The 25333-nt window shown below is 38.6% G+C and overlaps 1 protein-coding gene across 9 annotated transcripts in view; it reads left to right on the top strand.

Annotated features, from left to right (window-relative positions):
- Positions 1-25333, top strand: part of VPS13D (vacuolar protein sorting 13 homolog D) — an 89449-nt gene that overhangs the window by 35938 nt on the left and 28178 nt on the right. For 7 of the 9 annotated variants that reach the window (XM_071766852.1, XM_071766854.1, XM_071766853.1 and 4 more), the window contains 25 exons: positions 1527-1632; positions 1973-2125; positions 2778-2913; positions 3834-3881; positions 4574-4724; positions 5249-5459; positions 5613-5860; positions 6155-6346; positions 6963-7089; positions 7975-8117; positions 8360-8490; positions 8725-8900; positions 9051-9174; positions 9873-10108; positions 10690-10798; positions 11450-11610; positions 11955-12063; positions 12740-12919; positions 13180-13296; positions 13623-13772; positions 14646-14795; positions 15030-15126; positions 16171-16319; positions 18331-18465; positions 18831-18998. In XM_071766852.1, the coding sequence (XP_071622953.1) occupies positions 1527-1632; positions 1973-2125; positions 2778-2913; positions 3834-3881; positions 4574-4724; positions 5249-5459; positions 5613-5860; positions 6155-6346; positions 6963-7089; positions 7975-8117; positions 8360-8490; positions 8725-8900; positions 9051-9174; positions 9873-10108; positions 10690-10798; positions 11450-11610; positions 11955-12063; positions 12740-12919; positions 13180-13296; positions 13623-13772; positions 14646-14795; positions 15030-15126; positions 16171-16319; positions 18331-18465; positions 18831-18998 (3707 nt within the window). The remainder of the gene's footprint in view (positions 1-1526; positions 1633-1972; positions 2126-2777; positions 2914-3833; positions 3882-4573; positions 4725-5248; positions 5460-5612; positions 5861-6154; positions 6347-6962; positions 7090-7974; positions 8118-8359; positions 8491-8724; positions 8901-9050; positions 9175-9872; positions 10109-10689; positions 10799-11449; positions 11611-11954; positions 12064-12739; positions 12920-13179; positions 13297-13622; positions 13773-14645; positions 14796-15029; positions 15127-16170; positions 16320-18330; positions 18466-18830; positions 18999-25333) is intronic. The other 2 variants (XM_071766856.1, XM_071766855.1) reach the window with 1 other exon arrangement.

Here is a 25333-nt window from a genome sequence, read left to right as displayed (position 1 = left end):
TTAAGATTTTTGGCATTATGGAAGAGAAAACAGCACACTTGGTAAATATGTTACTACTACTACTGCTGAACTGGAGGAGAGAAAGCTTTCTATAAATCTACATCTGTGACCCATTCACACTGCTCCTTAGTAACATTTTATCTGAGTGGTTGCAGACTGTTCATAGATGTTTAGGAAAAAGACAACTGAAAACCAGAAAATGGTAGGATTTATTTTTCTGAGATATTCTTAAGGAAGGTTTTTTTTGTGAAAAAACCAAAACCTCTTAATATTTATTGCTTAGCTTTTGGTGGATGTTGCAACTGAATGGCTAAGTGAATTGCTTGAATGCAATAGCCTCAGAATGTCACTTCTGCATCATCTTTTGAAAATCAGGCCATAGTCCCAAAAATTACTTTTTAAAGTCTCAAAATAAACTGGCAATTGATGAAATGCCAGACTGAAAGCACATTTGGCTTCTGGTCTGTAATTCTGTACAATCTGAGCTAGCAAAAAAATTGTATGAAGTCTAGCTCAACACTAAAGATTGTTTTATTTGCAGTTGGCAAATATCCATTTTAATTTTCCAGAATTTCATCTTTTTGCCATTTAGCTGGAAATAACTTTCTCTGTAAGCAGTGGACAGGTCAGGTATAAGTCACCACTGAAATTATTGCATATAGTAATTTGTTGTCATTGATTTGGAAAAAATCTGTATATGATCATCAAAAACTTCTTTACCCACCCTGCATTTTCCCTTCTTGCCTGTGTCAGCCTGTGCTGCAGTTAATCTTAGATGCATGTGCTAATGGGATGAATGGGAGTTAGTGCAAAATTCCATGGAATAGGTTTAATTTCTCTTATGTTTCTTTAGGCAGCTGATTTATTACGTGCACCTTTTTTCTACTTCTCTCATACAAAAAACATGTACTTAGGGAGCAGCCATTTTTCTTCCTTTTTAAGTAGTTACTGGAACTTGACAGGGCTTTTTTTCTATCCAGACACAGTAAGTATTTTCACAGATAGGATGTCCTGTAGTATGGAAGATGACTTGATCCTGTATGGGGAAATATTTCAACTTCTTCAGTTTTTGAGGATGCAAGTCCCATTTAAAGAGTGTGCCAGATAATTCTATATTCATTGCATTAATTAGAGCATAGATCTTAATTATAAATAAGTATGTGTTTAATACTTCATTAGCATTTGGATGTACATGAAAAGTTACTGATTCTATGACTGGGTTTTTCAGTGTGTCATTATAACTGGAGACTTTGCATTTTATGGGACTTTATATGAAACAAAAGAACTTGCAGGTTAATCTCAGTCCCTGGGTGGACTGAATGGGGAAGACTTTGATTTGTACCATTTCTATAATATAGTTAATACATTTTAAAATGTCTGTAGTGATCTGTTATCCTGTTTCTTTGGGCTGTTTTCTTTAGTTAGTGCAGGCTGTGGTTCTCCGGCCATTGAGTCTCCTTGTACATTAATATTTTATTCCTGCCTTTCTCATAAGCACTTAGACAATTTTTTACTCTGTGTTACAGCTGAAATGAAGACTCCAAAACGCAGGCAGCCATTTGTGCCATTTGCCCTTAGAAATCACACTGGATGCACACTCTGGTTTGCTACCCTGACCACAACACCCACCCGGTAAGAAGCTGCTGTGGGATCTCTCTGACAATATTTGTCTGGCTTCTCTGACATGTCAGCCAAACCCTGATCTTGTTTTCAGTGCTTTCATTTTCCTACAGAGAAACAAAGGCAACTCCCAGTCTCTCTTAGTTAAGACCCTTTGCTTTGATAATGAGATACTTTTACTACTAACAAAAAGATTGTTTTTTCAAGAGGCCCAAGAGTATCTGAAAAGTGGTCCTATACATTCATGATGTGTATGTTACTGCAGGACCTCTATGTAGAGTGAGACTCACTAGAAAGCACCTGAATTGGTTTAGTTATTTTGTTGGTGTGTAAGATGTCTTTCTCTTCACAGGGCTGCACTGTCTCACAGTGGGAGTCCAGGTGTTGTTCCTGAGGAAAATGGGACATTGCTGGATGATGCCCATAATGTCAGTGAGTGGCAAGAAGTTATCACAGGGGAAGAGGTTCCATTTGAATTTGAAGCCAGAGGGAAGCTCAGACACAGGTGAAGGGATCAGGCTCTGGGTTATGTTTTGACACACTCAAATGGAACACATGGGATCACTGTTGGGAGGACACAGCAGATATTGAAGAAAAATTGGATATGTTTTTAAATATGCTGGTAGTGTTCTACTTTGAAAGTTTTAAATTCATATATAGAGTGAAATTATCAGTTGTCTAGTAAGCAGCAAGGGTTGCAGTCTTCCCTAGGTGTGTGTTGAATCATGATAAGCTTTTTGGAAAGATATAAGGGCCTCAGTTGCAAATTGTATGCCTGGGGAGGCATTTGTTGAGTATTACCAATGCTAAGCACCAGAATAATTTGTTAACAGACAGGTAGCCTGCTTTTGATTTTGCTCGTATGGTGTATCTGTACTTCTGTTTGTTCATTAGAGAAGGCTGAACAATTGAACAGACATAAAATCAGGTCTGTCACTACCCATGAAATGTAAAAACTTGAAACTTTTTTTAACTCTTCAGTGCAATTAGTTTTTCAGAATCCAGAGGATGTTGTTGGTTTGGACTGTTTGACCTTTATATAATGTTAAAAGTAATTTAAAGTTATATAACGTTAAATAATGTTAAAAGTAACTGTATATATATGTATATATATGTATATAATGTTAAAAGTAATTTAACCTGATCTGACCTCATAGGCACACACATGATCTAAGAATTCATCAACTGCAAGTGAGAGTAAATGGCTGGGAAGAAGTCAGTCCAGTTTCTGTAGACAAAGTTGGGACATTTTTCCGATATGCTGCACCAGATAAGAACTCATCCTCTTCCACTGTAAGTGATCTGTGTCACTTGAGAGTCATCTTGGAGATTTTGATCTTAAAGCAGCTGCTGTATGAGATTGTCCCCTTTCCAGTTAGCTTGGATTGGAGAGTTTGGAGCTGCTTAATTCCCAAGTTTTATGCACAACAGACACAGTAAGCAGTGAGTCTGTGCTTAGGAGTCAGAGCTTCCAGTGGCAGAATTAATACATCAGTGACAGTGTGATGGGATCCTGGAGATCAAGCTTGAAATGAGCACAGCATGTCAGCAGCAATTTTTATTTTTTCTGTTGCAGGAATGCTTTTCATTTGTTTAATTTACTTAAAATAAACAACACTGACAATTTCCTGCAAGCTTAGAAATTGTTGAAATATGTGGCTGCTTAGAGAAAACATACTTGTCAGGCAGGAACAATGCAGTAGTAATAATCAGCAGGCTGGTAGTAGGTGGTTGAGGGTCAATGATAAAAATGGTCTTGAGGATTTCAAAACTGGTTAAGTTTTGAGATTAGGCTACTGAAAATTCCTGTGTACTGGAGAAATTGGAAGTTGAGATATTTGTCATATAAACCAGAATTAAAATCTGTCTCTTGCTACTGCTGAGAAGAGCCAGCAGTCTTCAATATTTTCTTATGTTTTTATATAGGAGCTTAAAAAGCATTGGCTCTCTCTGTATCTTCATTTTTGAAGGAAAAGGATGCTTCCAGAGCTTTCTTTTTTTTAACAGAACTTCCCTCAGCTTCATTTCTTAGAACAGTATTACAAACAGGTTTTGCTAATAGAGCTCTGAAATGTTTTCCAAGCTGTACTGAAGATCAGAAACACAAAGTGATGAAGGTAGTTTACTTTTCTGCACTAATGCTTTGTACTACAACTGAGAGTGATACCTTAAAAGTTGATCAGCTTTTGTGTTCTTCTTCACTTTTCTCCCAGCTTGGAAGCCCAATAAGCAGAACAAATATAATACATCCACAAGTCTATGTGAGTATATATTTTAATTTTTTTAAGAACTACTTAAATAAGATTACATAATTCTAAAAATGAGGTGTTTTTTCCGTTCTTCTAGAACCTTCTCAATAGAAAGGAAACAGAAGTCAGGCAAACAAAAATTATTTTTCAAATCACAAGTATATAACATAACTTAGAAGTGGGTCTAAACTCTAATATGTGAGCCTATGTAAAATCTGGTTTACAGGCTCAGTGTCAGTGATGACTTTGTGTAATGTAGGAGGTAAAACACCATAGTAGAAAGGCAGCTAAGGAAATAGGTATATTTTAAGATATCTTCAGTTTTAACAGAGAGGAATGATGCATGTTGATTATATGAGGCTTGGAATTCAAACTCCATGAATTTATAAAATACTGTATATAAAGTATGAGTGTATAAAGTGTTCTTTTAGGATCTGTGTTAGTTTCATTTGAACTTGCATCATTTTAAGAACAGTAAGGGAGTTAGTATTTAGAATTGTTTTTTTCCATAGTTAATTCATTGTCTTTTGAGGAGGACACCCAGGATTACAAATCATTATTATGCACCCCCATATCCCGTAGGTGCTGCACATAGACTCAGTTGGCAAATTTTAACTCCAGCAGTTCCAACTTCAGAATCAAGGTGTCCCTCTTCTAGATGTAATCATTACCTGAGCTTTTTAATGCTTTTAATTATCTTCCAGTTTTCTTCATTGCCTCCAGTTCGTGTGGTATTTGAAGTGACCATGGAAGGCAGCGCTCGGAAGGTGATAACGGTGCGCTCAGCCTTGATTGTGAGGAACAAGCTGGAAACACCCATGGAACTAAGGCTGGACAGTCCTTCTGCTCCTGACAGTAAGTGGGATGCTCTCCTCCCACACTGTGTGTGAGGAGTCCTTAGCTTCCTCCCCAAGAAGATTCACTGCTGCCCCTAACGACTGACAGCAAAGCAGATGTTTCTGGAGGGGAAATGGGTCATATTTAGAAGAAAGTGATCAGTAGGGTAAGCTGGAGAAGCCTGTAGGATTTTTGCTTATTGTTCAGGTAAACAGGGAAAGCTGAGGTTCTGGTAAGAACTAAAAGTATAGTATAGAAATGCAGTGATATGCTGGTAGTGTACCCAAATGTAATGAATCAGGTACTTTTGAAATAAGCATTTTCTCTAAAGCATCTGAGGAAAAAGAATTGGAATTGTTTACAGTTTCCCGTTTGTCTGTTGCCAGCTTGCTAACAGGGCTTAAAGCAATGGGTTGGTGTTTAAAATATACATAGCAATTGTTTCATGTTAAACTGAGATGGGTTGCTTCAAAAACTTGAGACTTGCTATGTGAAAACATGATGCTTTTCAGTAAAGGGTCTGTGTGCTCCTCTGGTTACAGAACCTGTAGTTCTTCCAGCAGTTATGCCAGGAGATTCCTTTGCTATTCCACTGCATCTTACCTCTTGGCGTTTGCAAGCCAGGCCAAAAGGAATGGGGGTTTTTTTCTGTAAGGCTCCAATTCATTGGACAAATGTGCAGAAGACAGCAGAAGTTTGTAGCAGCAAGCGAGAGTGTCATTCAATGGAGTCTGAAAATAGCAGATTTTTCAGGTAATTAACACCTCATTATTTTCCTATAAGCTGTTTTTTCTAAATGCTGGTTTTGCTGTCAGTCCTGAAGTTGTGGGATTTAGTGTAATTCACAAAGCTGGGTTCAGTTGTCCTATTGAGTTCATTGAATTCTTCTCACATCTACCTTCACAGGTTTTGTGTGGCTATAAAGAAAGAAAATTATCCAGATTACATGCCTTCCAACATATTTTCTGACAGTGCTAAACAGATTTTCAGACAGCCTGGCCATACTATTTACCTACTGCCAACAGTGGTAATCTGTAACCTGCTACCCTGTGAACTCGAGTTCTATGTTAAAGGAATGCCAATTAATGGGACCTTAAAACCTGGCAAGGAGGCAGCGTTGCACACAGCTGATACATCCCAGAACATAGAGCTTGGTAAGATCCTTTCTCAGATATCACTTTCTGATCCTTCTGGAGGAGTACCTCAACACAACATCAAGGCAGCAATTAGCCCTGAGCAGGCTTCTTTGCAGAACTTCTGTGGCAGTTTATGGCTTACACAGGGATTTCTTCATGGGGTGAGAGGTTAATGCAGTGGGCAAGCTTAGAAATTAATCTGGGTAAGCTGTATGAAGTATTCAGAAAAATCAAGCCATATAAAGCACCAATCTCTAGGTTTATCAGATACTGATGTTTCTGTGTGGGTGATGCTTGGTTTGGTTTTCATAGGGATATTGCTAGAAAACTTCCCCATCTGCAAAGAGCTGCTGATACCTCCCGGGACACAGAACTACATGGTGCGGATGCGGTTGTACGACGGCAACAAACGACTGCTCAACTTGACCATAAGGATTGTGTGTCGTGCTGAAGGGGCTCTAAAAATACTAATTTCAGCACCATATTGGCTAATCAACAAAACAGGTAAACTGACAGTATTTTCTTTCATAACTGTAATCATGCCCTGGGAAATAAAGGTTTCATGCGATGTTTTGATTGGCCTTCTAGCCAAGCAGTGCTTTAAACAGTGCTTCAGTGGAATTAAAGTTATGGAAATGTTGTTGTTTTGTTTGGTTGTTTTGGTTTTTTTCATGGTGACAGTAGCTATTGTTTGATGAACATTAGAGCACATAATATAGACATTTAACTTTCTATCTTCTAGATTTTCAAACATGAACTATTGTGCCTCTAAATAAATCAAGATTACATCCCTGTTAAAATCGTGGCTTTCAAGACTGAAATGCCTTGAGCAAGCAACAGTTCTGAATTACAGCCATTCTCTGCTAACATCCACTGGCACATTCAGAGCTTCAAGAGCTTGTCTGTTTGCATGGACCACACTCTGGGGCTCCAAGCTGTTCATAGGTGTAGGTGCTAAGCAGGTTAGACAGACAGTGAGAGGGAAATGCATGAGGTGTCTAGTGGGTAATACTACAACCTAAATCTTTTAGGTTGTTCCTTAATTTGAAGCAGTTATGACCATTCTCATTTTTATTTGTGCAAAGGTGTTGGTTGACACTATTTTTGTGTTTATTTAAAGGATTGCCTCTTATCTTCAGACAAGATAATGCAAAAACAGATGCTGCAGGTCAGTTTGAAGAGCATGAACTTGCTAGAAGCCTCAGCCCTCTTCTGTTCTGTTATGCTGATAAAGAACAGCCAAACTTGTAAGTAACACCTCAAAAAGAGAAAAGGGAACCTTACAAAGCATAGAAGTCATTTGCAGAAGATCAGGTGCTGATATATTGGTATAAATGTCACACAGGAAAAATCCCTATAAAGTTGACCTGTTACTAAGTTTCTAACTACTAAAATAAGTATAGCATATTGGATCTTTAGACATTCCCTAATGATAACTCCATGGCTGGCTAATTCTGTCATGTCAGCAGGCTGCTTTGGCTCTATTTTGCATGTTTTGAACTCATTCTTCTCTAAGAAATTAAAAAAACATTAGGAAGAGACTTATTGGAGTTGTATAAATTACTCATTTACCTATAAGAAAGCCACTCCAACCCCTAAGCCTAAAATCCAAATGTTAGTAGAGAAGTAGTAGCAGTCACTGAGTAGGAAGTCCACTTGCAGCAGAGCTATTGTGATTCTGATGTAAAAGGAAATGGCAAGAGTCTGGAAAATTTTCAGTTCCTTTAAATGAGAACTTGCATTTTCCATGAAAATAAGACCATAATTTTAAGTAAATTCATCTGAAATGTTCTGGCATGTTAGTGTAAATGAACAGCAGTTAAACTTAGCACTAAAATTTATTCCAATTTTTTTTTTTTTTTCCAATGAGAAAAAGACACACCAGTGTTACTGTAGCTAATGAAAGCTCCCAAGCCTTTTACAAGGAACTGTCATTATGTGTTGACCAGTATGTTAAAAGAGCTGATGGCAGAACTTCAGCAGGAATTGCTCAAGAGGGGATTTATCATGGCTTCTGGTGCTTTGATATTAAAACACGGGTGTTCTTTCTGTGTGTTTCAGCAGCAGCACTCTGTGGACATCTGATACTTTATGTAAATGAGTCAATAATTGTGTTTTCTTCTTACCCTTAGTTGTACCATGCGGGTTGGGAAAGGAATTCATCCTGAAGGCATTCCTGGCTGGTGCCAGGGTTTCTCCCTGGATGGGGGAAGTGGTGTCAGAGCCCTTAAAGTGATCCAGCAGGGGAACAGGCCTGGCCTCATTTATAACATTGGTAGGTGAGAAATACTATTTTTGAGAAATACTCTAGAACTTAGCCAGACATCACGTCAGGGACACCAGGAACAGAACAATTACATCAGGGAAATGTATTGCTGTTAAAATTTCTAAACAAAACTTCACATTCTGAGTGTTTGGTGGTTTTATTGGGAGTTTCTGTTTTGGGAAATAGGTTGTGGCAGATGTCTTTTGCTCTCACTTGTAAATAATAGCTTTATTTTCAACTTTTCTTACCAGGTATTGATGTTAAAAAAGGCAGAGGCCGTTACATTGATACCTGCATGGTAACATTTGCACCTCGTTACCTGTTGGACAATAAATCATCCTACAAGCTTGCTTTTGTTCAGAGGGAGTTTGCCAGGGGTCGGGTAAGATGCTTCCTTTTTGTTACTTGTTACTACTCCACCTGTAGTCACAGTGTATTCTAACCAAAAAGAACACACCCTTGTACTTACTGTCAGCTGGTTAGGAGATTTCTGATTATTCCAGTAGCATCCACTGAACAGAATAATTGCAGTGTTTGTATTTGGGAGGTGTATAGGTTAATGCTGCATTTTTAATACCTGTAGAATCTGTATGTATTTACCAGTTTCTCTTCCTAGGGAGCCTCCAACCCTGATGGCTACATCTCCACACTGCCAGGCTCCAGTGTTGTGTTCCACTGGCCACGGAATGACTATGATCAACTGCTATGTGTGAGACTGATGGATGTGCCAAACTGCATTTGGTCTGGGGGCTTTGAGGTCAACAAGAACAGCTCATTTCATATTAATATGAGGTAAGAACTGCACACAAATCTTCTGTAGTATGCTGCTTGGTTTTTTGGTTTTTGTGTTTTTTTTTTTTTTTATAGAATCAGCTGTCTAACACAACTGTGGGTTGCACAGTGAAGAAGCCAACCTCTCTTGCACCTGTTTGTTTTCTTCAGGGACACCCTGGGGAAGTGTTATTTCTTAAGAGTGGAAATCACCCTGCAGGGAGCCACGTACCGCATCGCGTTCAGTGACACAGATCAGCTGCCACCACCCTTCCGCATAGACAACTTTTCCAAGGTAAAAGAGAAAAAAAAAAAAATCACTTCTACTTTTGGTAAAAAAAGAAGAGCAGGAGTTCTTTATTTTAAGTAGAAGTGAGACCTGGCTAGCTCGTGTAGAGAAATAAAATGAAAGTGTGTATACCAAGCGTGTATATTTGGATATAATAATTGTAAATTTCTGAAGTTTTAGTAAAAATTGGTAGTTCTCAGCTATTTCATCTTCAATAGTGCTATCATTATGGCTTTCACGAGTGCATTTAGAGTCTTACAAGAGAGCTTTATTACCAATTATTACCAATGAAAAAAACTGAGCTAGGGATTACAAAAATAAAAAAATTTAAATTGTTTATTTTACTGACTGCCTTGTCATTAGAGCAGGAGACAGAGCTCTTGATAGTCACTGGTTCTCATTCTGGATCTTGGTACTGATCTGTTAAATGAAACTGGGCAAATCTCCTAGTTTTGATTCAGAGAGTTTTGACTGAGATGCTACCATAGGACTAAAGACATTTTGAACCATGAGCAGACAAAAGCAATGATTTTTCTCATGCCTCTGAGACCATTTTTAGTTGGGACTCAAACTGAGACCATTGGGGCGGGGAAGTAGTGAGCTGAACGTGTTCAATGATCCTGAAAAACAAACAAATGATGGCAAAACTCTGTCTGATTAAAAGTTTCTGTGTGAAACTAAATCCTTTTCCCTAACTGTTGCAGGTCCCAGTTGTCTTTAATCAGCATGGTGTTGTGGAGCCACGACTGTACACTGAAGTGAAGCCCATGACCTCTCTGGATTATGCATGGGATGAACCTATTCTGCCACCTTTTATAATGCTGACAGTTAAAGGGGCTGGCTCCTCAGAAATTGTCTGCAGCATGAATGACTTCCAGGATAGCAAGCAGCTTTACTATGAAAACTTCATTTATATTGCTGCTACCTATACTTTCTCAGGGTAATTCTTTAGATGTTACATGAAAATATTTTGAATGTTCATGTTATTTAGCCTTTATCTTGTCTCTTAGCTCTCATTTCAGAGTTTTTCAAGTGCAGCTAAACTTTTGTCAACCTTGTAACTAGCAAAGAAATGCCAAAATTCAGAAACTGAGCCTGGGAGTTGGTGTCTCCCCTTATCTGGTCATGGTGACTTAGCTTTGCAGATGCAGCTTGCCACTGGTTATTTTGTCACACAGGGAGTAAGATTTGGCATATGGCATCTGCTGTGACCACACTGAACTGCACAGGCATGTTGCTCTCCTCAATATGAGGTAGAAAATTTTATTTGGAGTTTATCTTACTTGCCTGTGAAGTTCTTAGTTGCAGTGGGAAAATAAACCTCTTAAGAATGTGCTCAAAGTGACAGTTTACACTGATGATTATGACAATTACCAGAAGGAAAAAAAAAACCAAAACAATATTGTTTTTTTCCCATTGGCAGCATAAGCATCCTCAATTGGACTTTGTTACAGTCTAACTCAACCTACAGAGGAAGCAGCTACTCTGAATAAGCATAAATATGATTTCTTGGTGTTCTAGTTTACAGGAGCCAAGTGCAAGACCAGTTGCTTCAAATAAGGATGCTGCATATGCAGAGCTTGTCCTTGATGTTTCTCCAAAGACTCAACGAGTTGTACTGAAAAAGAAGGTACCAAGACACATTTGATTTTATTAAAATGCTGCTGCTATGTGCTGAAGGAAAATAATGTGCTGGGAGAAGGAAAAAATAAAAGCATTTTGATGAGAACTTTTAAATGGTGAAGACAGACATCATTGAAAGCAACACATTATTGCAGTTCAGGTTGCTTGAATTATGGTTGTGCTTCTGTGTAAGGTTTTTATGGGGGTAAGGTGGATAGAAAAGGGAACTGGAATAAAAGTAGTAAGGAACATTGTAACTGCTGAGACAACCAAGTGAGGTAACTGGATGTTAGAGATTCTAATGAAGTTGCAGGGTAGGGTTTACTTCCTTTTTGATTGCATTGCTAGCTAAGTCTTCTCTTTCTGCAGCTCTTCAGAAGTAGAAACTGTGTTTTTAATATTGCTGAGATTAAAAATAGCTTGTAAATACAGCTCTGCCTCTAACAATGCTAACACAGAATGCATATTAATTGAATATCAGAATTGAATTAGACATTTTTATAGAAACTAGTTCCTAATTTCTAATTCAGGATGCTGAAGTTACACACGTACAAGTCATTCCAAGAACTACAATGCAAAGCACCTGACAGCAAAACAGAACAGAAATATTTGCACTGTACTACTGTGTTCATTTAAATGTTGAGTTTTTGTGCAACAGGAGCCAGGAAAACGATCCCAGCTGTGGAGAATGACTGGCACAGGAATGCTTTGCCATGAAGGTTCCTCAGTTCCTCACAACCCCCAGAAATCTTCTCCTCGATCTGTGGACTCTTGTATGATCTTAGACATTGCAGGTCTGGCAGCTGTCACAGATAACAGGTACTGCAAATACAATTTTGCAGGACACTTATGTAGATTCTGAGCATGTCTTTGAGAACATACTTAACATGATATTCTCTGAATAAGGAAAGAAATTACTCTGAAGGAATGTGGAAGAGCTAGATTTTATTTGTCTTCATGAATGGACCTCGTGATCCTGGGAAACATTTCAAGAGGGTGGCTAATGTAATTTCAGCAGCAGGTTGCTAAAGGAGCACTCCAGAAGTGAGATCAGGAAAATGAGCTTGAACAAAATCAGAATAAGTGTTCACCTTCAATAGATCTAAAGAGCAAAACTGGGGAGTGGAGTCCTCTGAGTACTGGGTGGCTTCTGCTCATTGCAGGTACGAGCCCCTGATGCTGCGGAAACCCGACCGACGGCGCAGCACTACCCAGACCTGGAGTTTTTGTGATGGAAAATTGACCTGTGGTATTCATGGACTTGTTGTCCAGGTCAGTTCTCACTAGAAGCTGAAATTGTTTTGACTGCAGCTGATAAAGATTGCAGTCACCCGGGCTTAGTATTGATGTGAGCTAAAAGGAGTGTCCTCACCATCAAAGTAAGTTCCAGCCTCAAGAACAGATACGGTAAGGGTAGCAGCACTGCAGAGTTTCATTGCCACCTCTGATCCCATTTCAATTCTAAGGCCAAAAAACAAATCTAGAAAAAAATATTCTAGTCCCATGATGCTGCATTGATAATTTCCTGATCAAATTACCTTACATTCATAGTTACTACTTGTCAGCTTGAAGCAACCAAAAAGCACTGTGTTGCTGTTTTAAGATGCTGTGTATTAAGGATTTACATCCTCTTCTGCAGATCCAGAGTTCAGCTTTTAAAAAGCTTCCTGTCATTTTGAAAATAGTTTCAGGGTGGGCTTCCCATGCTCAGTCATGACATGATAACTTCTGTTTCTTAGTTATTGATATTTGGCTGATTAAACATGAGTTACCAGAAGCTTTAGTAATATCAAGTGAAATTCTGCTGGACTGAAGTCCAGCTCTAGTTCTGAAGAGTGAGGAGATGAATGTAAAATACAATTCTAAATTAATTTTTGTAAATAATTAACTTAGGCCTTTAGCTATCATGTAATTTATTTTTTCCCCTTACTCTTCTTTCTTTCTGCAGGCAAAGGGGGGAATCCTAGGTCTTCATGATGGAGCAGAAGTTGTTCTTGGTCCTGATACTTCACTTGAACTTCTAGGGCCAATTCCACCTGAACAGCAGTTCATAAACCAGAAGATGAGGCCTGGGTCAGGAGTACTGGCTGTTAAAGTCATCCCAGATGGGCCAACTAGAGTCCTACAGGTGATGGTCCCTCACTAACTGGAATCCAGTTTTGTTATTTGTATTTGAAATACTTTTTTCTGTATTGCATCTAAATTCTTACAAAAAGTTAACTTTATAATGAAACGAAGGGAGAGGGCAGTAGCATAAAGCAGAAGGAATTACAACAGAAGTTTTCATTGGGCTTATTTTTTTAAAAAAAGGATTGTATCAGGTGGGACAACATAGCTGTAATTCATAAACAGAAAAATGATGGTTGTGGTGATTTATTTGTTCATCAGATAACAGATTTTAACCAGCGCAGAAATGATCGTTTGTCCAGTGAAGGAGAAGAGCTCCCAGTGACAGAACAAGATCTGCGCAAGTTCAAAAACCCAGACACAGAGCAGGAACTGGAAGTAAGACATTGCCACCAGTATCTGGTTTTGTATCATTTTCCTTTCTAGAGTTTAGAGGGGGATGGGACACATTGTCAGCTTTCCCCCATGATGACCTCTTGTTATGAACTTGTAGATTTTCCTGTTATAAACCAAACTTCTCAGGAGTTTGATGTTTTAACACCTTTTTATTTGCAGACTAATTGTCAGTAAGCTGATCAGCCTCTCTGGAGATGATGAGTCTATAAAAATAAATTGTTTACAGAAGCATGTATTCAGTGTCACAGGATTTTCAGTGTTGGTTTGTTTGTGGTTGTTTATTTTCTCTTCAAATACTCATTTCTCAGGTGCTTGTGAAACTGGAAGGTGGAGTAGGATTGTCTTTGGTCAACAAAGTTCCTGAAGAGCTGGTGTTTGCCAGCCTCACAGGAATTAATGTCCACTACACACAACTGTCCACAAGTCAGGTGCTAGAGCTCAGTGTGCAGGACATACAGGTATTTGCCATTTTGAATTTTTTGTTATCATAATAGGTTTGTAAAACTTTTATTGCTGCTACAGAGATTTCAATTTCTGAATATCATAGGAGTCCTAACATTGATATTTCCTTTTCTTTTTTCCCTACTTAGTAAAATTGAGCTGGTGATGTATTGCATTTTATGCCACTAGCTCATATTAGGCAAGCTACACTCTTTTTTTTTTTTCTCCTTTTTCTGATTCTTCATTCTTTGTAATTATGTAATGAAAAAGCATCATTGAAAGCAGCACTGATGCTGATGGCACTGCAGTATAAATCAGACACATAAACAAGTAAGAGAAATATAAACCTCTTTGTGGTGGTTTTTTTCAACTAGATTTTCTTCTGGCTTTGCAGAGTCAGAGTTACCTTTTTTTCCAGTTTGGTCTCTGTGAATTCCCAAGTTAAACTGAAGACTGTAAAGACTACTAAATAACTGCTCAAATTTATTATAATTCTGTTCCCAGTAAGATTTTGCTGGAAGGGGAATTGTGCATACTGATGGAGATTATGTGAGATAAAGGAATACTTGCATGCATCAGTCAGACATAAATGCAGGAGAATCTTAACCCTGCTGCTGTTTAATATTTTTATGTTTTTTGAAAAAGGAAAATAGATCTCAGAGAACATAGCAGTTTTGTTACAGGTCTCTTGGTAGCTGTGACCATTTTTTTAAATGGAGGACATGACTGAATATTTTTTGTATGGTCTCTGTAGCAATCAATAACCAAGTATACTCAGTATTTCCCTGGATCAGGGACCTTATATTTCTGAAAGCTTTTACGTGCTGAGATAAAGGGAATCAATTTTGCTGCTTATTGTCTTTTTTTTGTCTTTTTTGTCCACCCTACAGGTGGACAACCAGCTTATTGGGACCACACGGCCTTTTATGCTCTTTCTGACACCAAAGATGAGTGAAAATGAACCTGTGGAGACTGGTCCTGCAGTGCAAGTAAATGCAATGAAATTTCCCAGTAAAAATGCACTGACTGATATATACAAGGTAAGCCACAATTTTTCATGTACCATGCAGGTACTATTTTACTGTTCCTCTGTTTAAATGACCTTCAGTCATTACTAGCTGTAGGTAATCTTAAGTGAGGAAAACTACCAAAGAGATTTTCACTGGAATGCATTCATATTCCATTGAAGTAGAATACATTGCCCTATTTAATAGCTTACATGGATCATGTATCTGGTGCTAATACTGTAAACTGAGACTTTTTTATCTTCATAGCATCTGATGATCACTGCTCGAAAGTTCACAGTTCAAATTGAGGAGAAACTACTCCTGAAGCTATTGAGTTTCTTTGGCTATGATCAGGCTGAATCAGGTACAGTATAAAATTACAAAGACCAGTTTTACAGTGTACAGAAGTATTATGATCTTTGCATATAAGCTAAGTTCAAAATGCCTAGCAAACTCTTGCCTGCTTGGAAACTTCAGCTCTTGAACAGCAGCTGGAAAGCTAATGTCTGAGTGACCCTAGAAAGCTGTTAATGTATGTATGTGCATTCTGTGAATATATGTCTTTTATTCAGGTTCTGAGCCAGGTAACCTGCTGTTGTCCAGTACAGGATGTTTGAGCTGAGCTGAGCCTCTAGGGGAAGGAGCTTAGTATTCATCCCAAGTTCCTGCAATAAAAGAAATAGTGCTATGAACTTAGCAAACCACTTTGTTTACTAATGTTTGTTTCTTTAAAACTGGGACTAGAAATGGGATCTTTGTTCATTTGTTCCCTGGGCAGTTTCTCTTGCTTAAGTGCAGGAAAATGTTGGTTGTCTGACATGTTAGTTGTGGGATCTGTACCCCTGGCTGTAACTGTAATACCAGTTTGTCCTCCACTCAGGGAGGACACCTTTTGCATCTTCTGATCTCACAGATGTTGTGCTAATTCTTGTGTGGTCAGCTTTATCTGTACTTCTGTCCATTCTGTAGGGATAACAGAAAAGGCTGTCAGGTCAGCTCTCCTGGCTTTTGAGCATGTAAGGAAGTACAGAGAGAGCAGAGAGAGGAACAGATGTCAGCCCATGGCTACACAGTATGAAACATGGTGTAGTTGTGTTTATGGAGCCTTGCCCTGTGCTGAAGATCAACTAGAAGTGAGATCAAAAGCTTGAGTAACTTAAAGTTGGGTGGCTTTTTTTTTTTTTTTTTTTAATCCATCTAGAAATATATTCCAGTGTAGAGATGCAGGCAGATCTGAAAAAAAATTTTGAGCCTCAAAGGTCAACTTCCTGTCACAAGGCATGAGAAATTAGCAGGCACACTTTTTATTTGTACAGAGGCACCATAACTCTGTACTGAGTATGCATTTATAGTCCCACATTTATTTCTGTACCATCTCTTCTGATTCCTGTGTTTTGTCTGAATGCAGAAGTTGAAACATATGATGAAAACCTCCATGAAAAGGTTGTTGAACAGGGTGGAGGACAAAAGAGATACTACTTTGAAAATCTGAAAATCAGTGTGCCTCAAATAAAGCTGAGTGTCTTCACTTCCAACAAGCTGCCTTTGGATCTCAAGGTACATCAACCCATTCACAGAGTGGGCTTCCAAGTAAAGAGATTCTCTTGTAGGAGGAAAAGGAAACAGGAGCTTTAAATTACTATAAATTTCCATTTACTCTTCCATTATTTAAGTTATTGGCACTGCTAGTATTTGTATTTAATTTGCATAATTTCCAGTCACTTCTGTAATATTCTTTCATTTTTGTAATTTCAGTTGAAGCACAGCAAACTTCACCTAATAATACTTCACAGGGGTTCTTACTGACATTAATGGTACTGTAAAGAGACTTAAAGGGAATTAATATCATATGGGAGGGCTGAGGTGAGGGTGAAGAAAAATAAGAAGTTACACAGCTTGGGGAGCAGAAGTACAGGACAACTCTGTTCTCATCCAAAAAAAGCTCTTTTTAGAATTGAAAGAGTTTTCAAAAAGTGTGGGTTTATGGAATGAACTCATATATCCTGGAGTCTACCAAGATGACCCAGCATATCATCAGTGCTGCATTCTTGTATTGCTTTTCCCAAATCCTTGTGCAAAGGAAGACAATTCAATAGCCAGCTGTAATACTCCTTAAAATTCAACTGCAGTCAGCATTGTGTTGAGTGTGTTTGCACTTCAGCTTCCACATGAAAATGCATATTTTTGATTATTATTTTTAACTATTTTTAATTAGATTGGATTTAGAGAAACCAATGTTAGTGGTGAGTGCCTTTAAGAAACCAGTAATGTGCACTGGTCTGTTTGGATTTCTACCACCTTCTGTGGATGATTGCACATGGAAATGTCTTGGCAGCTGCCAGCACTGTTCCCCAGAGAAACCTTGGCACATGGATTTTTCCCCTAATGGTGACAGTCACTGTTCTGTGTGTTAACTCACAGCAGTTCCATTCAGCTCTGTAGCAGAGGAGGGTTCAGGGTGGGAGGGAGAGAATAACCACAGTAGAGCCTTTGTAGAAGTTTGTCTGCCTCCCTCTTATGTTTCTGGCTTGGACATTTTGCTGTCTGGTAATTTGGTGTAGACAGATAATTTTTATTAGGTACAAGTATTAACAAAGTTGCCTTACATAATATCTGATAGTTAAACAGGAAATTACTTCCTACCCAAGTGAATAATGAGGACTGCTCCAGCTAGTCATCCATTTACTGAAAAAATAAATAGGTCCTTTCTTACTTGCAAACTTAAATCAGATCTGTAATTTACCTTAATTGCCTGCAGATGGCAGAAAAACTCATATTACTTACTACTGAGTATGCTTTAGTAATTAATGCAGGAAGATACAACAGGAGTATCAGGCCTCTTTGCCTTCAGATTTTCTGATGTTGGTGACTGTACAGATTCTATTATCAAGACCTGAAATAGAAGGGATTTCTTTCTTTCTTAAAAGATTAGTTTTTCTGAAATTATTTTTTTATGTGTGCATATATAGATATATTGCTTATCCACCTCAAAAGTATTGGGTTTTTATGTATAGGTGGTACAGATTACAGATGGCCTATGGGCTAAGTACTATCTTAAGTTTTCTTTCTTTAAAATGGTCATGAAATGAGCCTCAGGGCTGCAGGAAATGATGTATGTTGTTCTAGCTCATCCTGACACTTAATCCATTCATACAGCTTCAGCAGGGTGGAAAATACCCAGTTTTGTCTTCACTGTGTGTCAAGGAAATTCATTTAGAGTTCTCTTTAGTTGAGCAGTAGAGCAGTTAAAACAAAGCTGTACTGAGCATGGAATCTTAAATACATTTTGTTGTGAAATATTCCTGTCAAGTGTAGGAAACAGCCTGCATCAGGAGTGTCTAATGACTCTCTTGGTATTGAAGAAATGCAGTTCTAGCAGTTATCAAAGCTTAAAGTAGGTTTATGGCATGATTGCCCTCTGTATTGAGGGACCCACATGGCAGTGGTGAGGCACTCTGGCAGCTTTGATAATTTTGGTTTGCTGCCCATTTCAAGTTTAATTCATTTGGATACTGTGAATGAGAAGTAGAGAGAAAAATTAAAGTAGCAATATCTTTTATTTAATTAGGCACTGAAAAGCACACTGGGATTTCCTCTGATCCGATTTGAAGATGCTGTGATTAATCTGGATCCTTTCACTAGGGTCCATCCATATGAAACTCAGGAGTTTATCATTAATGACATTCTGAAACACTTTCAAGAGGTAAGTGTCCCACAGATTTTGTTGTGGCAAAGGCTGAACTTCTGTACTGATGAATTCTCTGCTGAGGGGGCAGGAACTCTGCCTTGGCTGTTTATTAAAGTGTTAGCACTGCATTGCTGCTTGGTATGGAAAATGCATCAGATGCTTCTAAAATACACTGCATTTGAAGATTCAACTACTGTTGATCTTACTGCTATTTCTGTGTTGATCTCATCACTAAATCTGCCCCTCTCTTCATTAAAGCTATCAGGTTTTGTATGTGCTTTTGTTGTAGGTGGGTCTTGGGTTTGTTTTCTTTTACTCTGTGCTGCTGGTGTTAGCACTGATACATCAGTGATGCTTCATTCTGCCTCTTGGTTTTACAGGAGCTGCTTAGCCAAGCAGCAAGGATTTTAGGTTCTGTGGATTTCCTTGGCAACCCTATGGGTCTGTTGAATGATGTTTCAGTAGGTGTTACTGGACTCCTAAAGTATGGCAATGTTGGTGGTCTCATCAGAAACGTCACACACGGAGTATCCAACTCTGCTGCAAAGGTAAAAATTATGATATTAAAGTTTGCTAAAGCACTAAAATACAGTCAGGAAACAACTCAAATCATTGACCATCTTTAAATTGCTTTATGCTCTGTTTGTTTTATAAAAAACTGTGTTTAAGTACAGATTTTTGGTAACAATTTATACATACACTTGAGGGATGCCAGAAACCCTTCAGGAGTCAATGAAACCACTCAAGGCCTTGTCATTGGTATTTGTGTGTTCTGCAGACTGAATGCAGTAGTTCACCAGAGAACTAAAATGTTGCTCAAGTGAGGCACCATCTCCTCTGAGCAAATGAACAAAGTTTTATTGTACTGTGATATAGTACATGTACAGAGAGAGGGTTCTAGAAATCTGGAGTATTTAAGGGATTATTTAGTATAACAGGAATTGTTAACTTAGATTTTTTGAAAGTAATTAAGCTCACATGAATATCCATTATTACACTAACACCTGAGTTTGTTTTTCTGTGCCACATATCAACAAGCTAAGGAATTCCAATATTGCTACACATCTATCTTTAGTTTAATTCCAAAGTGTCTGCATGGTCAACTTTTTTTTGTTTTTCCTGATTATGACTGAGATAATTCAGTTGTAGCAGTGTTACCAGTGAAAATAAATATCCTTAATGTCAGTGACAGGTATGATCTGAGAAGGCAGCCAAAAATAGGAAGTAGGTTTGATCAGGGTTGATACTGAAGTATATATTCTTGAAATATTTTTTTATTACATACATGGTGTGTCAGTAGGTACTGTAAATGAATGAGGAGATCATGGGTAGAGCTGGAACAGTGCTTTCTTCACATAAGGACTTGTTAAAATTTGGTTTTTGTGAAGATTCTTTACTATCTATTAGTTTCCTTTTCCAAACGGGTGAGTTTGTACATGTATGGTATCTGTGTTCATCCTTTCACAACCTATTCCACTTACCTGTATGCTGCTTTTTCCCCCATGTTAGTGGGAAAAGGTAATTCAGAGAATGAGAGAGGTGAAATACAGAGTTTACATGATACAGATAGCTCAAGACTAACATGATCACACCTCATTAAACTGCCAGGGCATCCCCAGTCCCTCACCAAGTGCCCAGCTGTGAGCATCCCTCACCCAGGTGGTGTAAAAATGACACTCACTGTCTCCAGCAGAACTGTCTTGTTTTCTTGAATTGGACAAATTCAAGAAATTCAACCAAAAGGCCACGCTGTTGCTCTTCCTGCCTTGCTCCAGGTGATTCTATGATTATCAGCACTGCAAAACCAAACTTACCCCAGCAAGCTGGCAGCAGATTTACTGAGCTCTTGTGAGGCAGCATCCCTCTGTGCAATCCAGTATTTTTGTCCATACTTTCTCCTCGTGGTTCTGGTCTCTTGTGACCCTTCCACCCCACCCAATAGAGGATGTTTCTTTAGAGTTTCCTTTCTATAAAGTGTTGTTTCCTCATTGCAGTCACATCTGCAGCTACACTCTCATAAATCTTTCTTTAAAAGGCACGAGCCTTCCTATGTTTCCCACAAGGGCAAGGTCATTCTTTGAACTTTGGAGTCATTTGTAACCAGGGGTTTTGTGAAGGAAGATTTTCAAAGGCAGAAGGGCAGTTGGATGCTGAACTCCTTTCAAAACTGAACAGGAGCTGAGTGCCTGCTTCCCATTTATACCTTTGAAAATCACCCCATATACTATTTATCTGTCTGCCTGGGTGTTTTTTTCTTTCTCCTTGATACATCCAAAATGTCTGTGGTTCAAGTCTCACCCAGTTCCCTTTTGAAAAACTTTTTATATGGATAATGTTTTTGTCCTTTCAGAACAAAGACATAATTATATCCCTTAGAAAGACTTAATAGTACATTATGGAACTCCTTGATTAATCCTCCTTCCAAAGGGTGGATCTTAATAGTGCTTCATGGAAGATAATGATAAAAAAGGCTCTAATAATGATGTATTTTTCACTATATGTTGCACTGCTTTTAGGCATCTAAATCTGCTAGAAAACTAACCCAGGTATTTCCATTTCATTTTAAAAAAATATCAGTCTTTTAAGTACAAATTGTGATATATGGTACAGCACAGACCTGTATCTTTTGCTCCTTTCTACTCTGCCATGTACACACCTTATGATTATGCCTGGGTATGTGAAGTTTTGGTAAAGAAAAAAAATGAAGGGGAAAAAAGAATTACAATTACTCAAGAAAAACAAGACTGAATGATAAATCATTTTCATTTTGCTGCTGGTGCTGTCTGTGGGGAAAGTATTTTAAAATATATTTTCACTGCATAAACTTTCACCTGACTCTGCTATACCACAGAGGTCCCCATCTTTCACCTTGTTCTGTGGAACTGGTAACTGATGCAGCCCAAATGAGATGAGCCTGTGTTCTGCCTGGACATGGATGGCTGGGAAAAATAATCTGTTTTGGTTATTTTGAGCACTTTTAAAGTGTCTTAAATAAAAGTCCATCCTAGATTTTAAGATGAGTTTGCTTTTAAGGTGCAAGTAGATGGATAAACAGACCCTAATACTATAATCATCCCTTCAAAAGTAACACTGCTTGACTGAATTGAAAAGTAAGCTCTTGGAGTTGTATCTGATTTTGTCATTTTATTGCTTTTTTATTTTATAGTTGTGTTGATTATCCCTGTAATGGCTTTTCCATGCATTTCAGAACACGCAGTGGGTAATGCCTTCTTTCAAGTGGAGAGCTGCAGTGTATTTAAGTTGGCACAAAACCTTAGGTTAAATAAAGTTCACTACAGACAGTTTTGTAGTTTTTATCCCCTGGAGACTCCAAGTTCTGTATTTTAAAAAGTTCTTTGATCCTAAATATAGACACCTGAGGGAATTTCATTCCCTCTGAATGGAGACTTCTATAGTTGCCATATGCCTAGAAATGTCTTGCATTCTTGGCATCCACACTTTTTTTTTTTTTTTTTATTTCCCTGTTAGGCATGATAGTACTAAATCCTAAATTATTTGTCTCAGAGATGTTTCAGTTAGAAATGGATCTTGAAAACTGAAGCAGCATCTGAACAAAAATGTTCTGTAACTTGGGTTATCCAGAGTAATCGTTGTATCTGTTACTGGCATAGTGAAATTCCTGGTAGGAAAGGGTTGAAAAGATTATTCATCTTGTCAGCACTATGTTTAATTTGTCTGATTCTTTCCACCTTTGCAAAGAATTACGTTATCTTTTATGAATTATAAGCACCTAATAATCTAGTTCTTATGACTGCAGCTAGACTGTTTCTGGATATACACATTGGGTGGAAATAGTTGGTGTGTCTCTCCCATCCTCCCCCCTCAAATAATTTAATTAATTTCTTGAAAGAGCATAATTTTAATATTGAACTTCAAAGTGTCCAGTGAGAAATTTAATTTGGCATCTTAAGGAAAGGTAAACCTCAGCCACAGTTGCATTTCTTGTTAATGTTTAGTGCAAGCTTGCAGAGCTCTGAGAGGCTGGGAACAGGCACCTGAGATGCTGAAGTTTATGTCCAGAGAAGATGAAACAAGTTGTCTGATGGGTGCTTGTTTTCTCTTGTAGTTGAAGAAGAGGCACATTAAATTCATCCCTGGGGTTTCATTCCATGTATTTATTTTAATTCATCTCAGAGTGGTGGCTTAGGTGTTTCAGAGCTTAACAGTGACAGGAAAAGAGGTGAATGTAGGGTGCTGGAACCAGGCAAGAAAATTAGAAAGACTGATAAGGGTACAAATAGTGCTCCAGGTGAGTGTTTGACATGGAGGCATTTGCAGAAAAGCAGCATAAAAGCAACACAAAGGGAAACAGGAGTTTTAAGCTTCATTGTAAGATAAATCACAGCAGAATCTCAAGTGGCTGGCAGTGACAGAAAAATAGATAACTGAATGGAAAGTGAAGAGGAAGTAATAAAGGGATTATTTAAAAATAAATCATGAAGAAGTGTTTGACCTATATGAATGTGAACTTTAACAAAACTGGCAATAAGTAACTTGGGAAGTGGATAGAGCAGAGCACAGAAGGTAGGTGTAATTTCTGCAGGTTCTGTCCTGGAAAAGACAGAAATGTTTCTAAAGCAGCTGATGGTTCCTTTTTGTTTAAAGCTTCTTAGTTTATGTAACCAACCACTCCTGTTTGATACTTCTGATAAAAGCCTTTGTGTATGAGGCCTGAGAAAAAAGTACCTGGTGGTGTTTTACTCATGAGATCGTTATACAAAATAATCAACTGATAATCTAGAAAGATCATGGTGGCACTCAGGTTCTCAGTTTCCCATTTTATATTTTGACAGTTTTCTTTTGACTCTTCTATTTAGCTGTGAGCAGCAGAATGTGTATGATCACTGGCAGTCTCATTCTGGGTAATAAACAGAATAAATGTCATCTTTCTGGCCACTTTACAGATTTGAATTTGGATTTTAACTTGGGAAAGCTTCCAGCTGTCCTTTGCCAGAGTACTTCAGGTACTGAAGTTGTGATATTGAGCAGCAACTGACATAAATATTTTTTTTTCCTACAAGTGATTTGTACAGTTCAAAGCCAGTGTAGCTTTGGTTTTCTTCAGTGTAATTGGTAAGATTTTTCTCCTCGTGTCTTCTCCAGAGTTTTGGGGCTTGTTCAGAGGATGCATCCAGGTGGCACTGCAGATCCTCTTCAGTTGAACTTGCATTTCAGTCACAGATTTATCAGTTCACGTGCAGATTCAAGTGCTGAGCAGTAGGAATCTGTATGAACATGTGCAGATTATAGATGAAAAGTAATTTAATTTCCCAGGCTGAAATTTTTTACACCTGCTGTAGAGCTGTAGAGCTTTCTTTTGAAGGGTTTTACCAGCTTATTTTTTTTTTTTTTTTTTTTTTTTTTTTTTTGCAAAACAAAATACAGTTGTTCTTGTTTTGCAGACTCATTGGGGAATTAAGTGAAAAATGGAGGATTTAAAATGTGGTATGCAAAATGTTGCCAAAAGCACAAACTGTGAAATTAGAAATAAACATTTATCATAGAGATTAAATGAAATTTGATCTTTAAACCTAGAGTTTTTTAATGGTTAATGTGTCATGAAAACGGGCACATAGATCCCATATATCACAGCATCTGAAAGAGAAAAAAATTGGTGTGTGGGCTTGAAATTGACTTGAATCTTGACAAAAGGCTCAGTACTCCTCCCCACTGTATATAGAAAGTTCTATTGGGGTATAGAATATGTTACATAGTACAGATTTAAACTTGAAATCCCTTGGCTGTGTATCCCTGAGGAGGGACAAGGGGGATTTTTATGTCCTTGGGAGATGGTGCCTGCTGGAGCTGTGGAAGAGATGCTGGGCATCAGCTCATCAGATTCAACACCTCATCCCCAGGTTGCTGCTGGGTGCTGGTACTGCAGGAGGCCAGGCTGAATTACCCTGTTTGCTTTGGGGCTCCTTCAAAAATCTAATGGGGCACAGAAAACCTCTGGGGTTTTGAGCAGGAGGGTTTTGCAGATCCCAAGTGTGGTGACCATGGCAGAAACTGAAACCCTGGAAAGAGACCAAGTGCTGGGGAAGGGAATGGGAACAATGATAGGAAAAGATAAATCGACAGTTCTGGTAAAGATGGTGTTGTAAAGCAAACCATCAGAATACCTTGTTGTTAGGCGTTAACTCGAGGAACTGGACGAGGTTTCTGCAGGCCCTTGCTCAAGTTGTCAGCATTTAGAGGGGTTTTTCAGGAGAGGGATGTAAGAGGGCAACCGATTCCATTCCCAAGAAATAAACAAACAGGAAGACCTTAGAGATTTGTAAGAGTTAAAGCTGGGGGGAGGGGGACAGGAATTATCTGTTAAGAGTATTAGTTGTTTAATAAAGCGCAGTTGTCCTCCAGATGAACCCGCCAGTGACTCTGCAACCGGGGTCATTCCAAGTTCAGGCTGCGGACTTTTGACTGCCTTCTGTGTCTGTGAAAACAGCCGGCGGTTCCTGCAGGGATCACTCAGTCAGCCCTGTAACACAAAACTCCTGCATCGGGCACCTGCTGGCTCGGCTGCCCAGGAGGTCGCGGAGGGAAGGGAAGGGAAGGGAAGGGAAGGTCCCCAGCTCCTCCGGCATCTCTGGACCCGGAGCCGGGGGGTCCCACGGGGGATGCCCGGACAGCCCCGCACCCAGGCGGTGTCAGGAGGCATTAGGAAGCTGGGTTAACGATGGGATGTGAGCTCATTAAAGCTCCTTGGGTTGTTTGACAGAAACAGGGGTGGGGAATGCTGCGGAGAATCTCCAGAAATGTGTTTGTGCCTTTGCCTTCTCCTGGTTGCCGGTAATTTAGAGAGGGTCAAAGTTGATGTGTCTCTTAAAATGAGAAGCTGATTATGGCATTTTGCTGATTTAGT

Source organism: Heliangelus exortis, chromosome 23 (assembly GCF_036169615.1).
Source record: "Heliangelus exortis chromosome 23, bHelExo1.hap1, whole genome shotgun sequence".
Classification (NCBI taxonomy): Eukaryota; Metazoa; Chordata; class Aves; order Apodiformes; family Trochilidae; genus Heliangelus; species Heliangelus exortis.
This window is presented reverse-complemented; position numbering and strand designations above follow the sequence as displayed.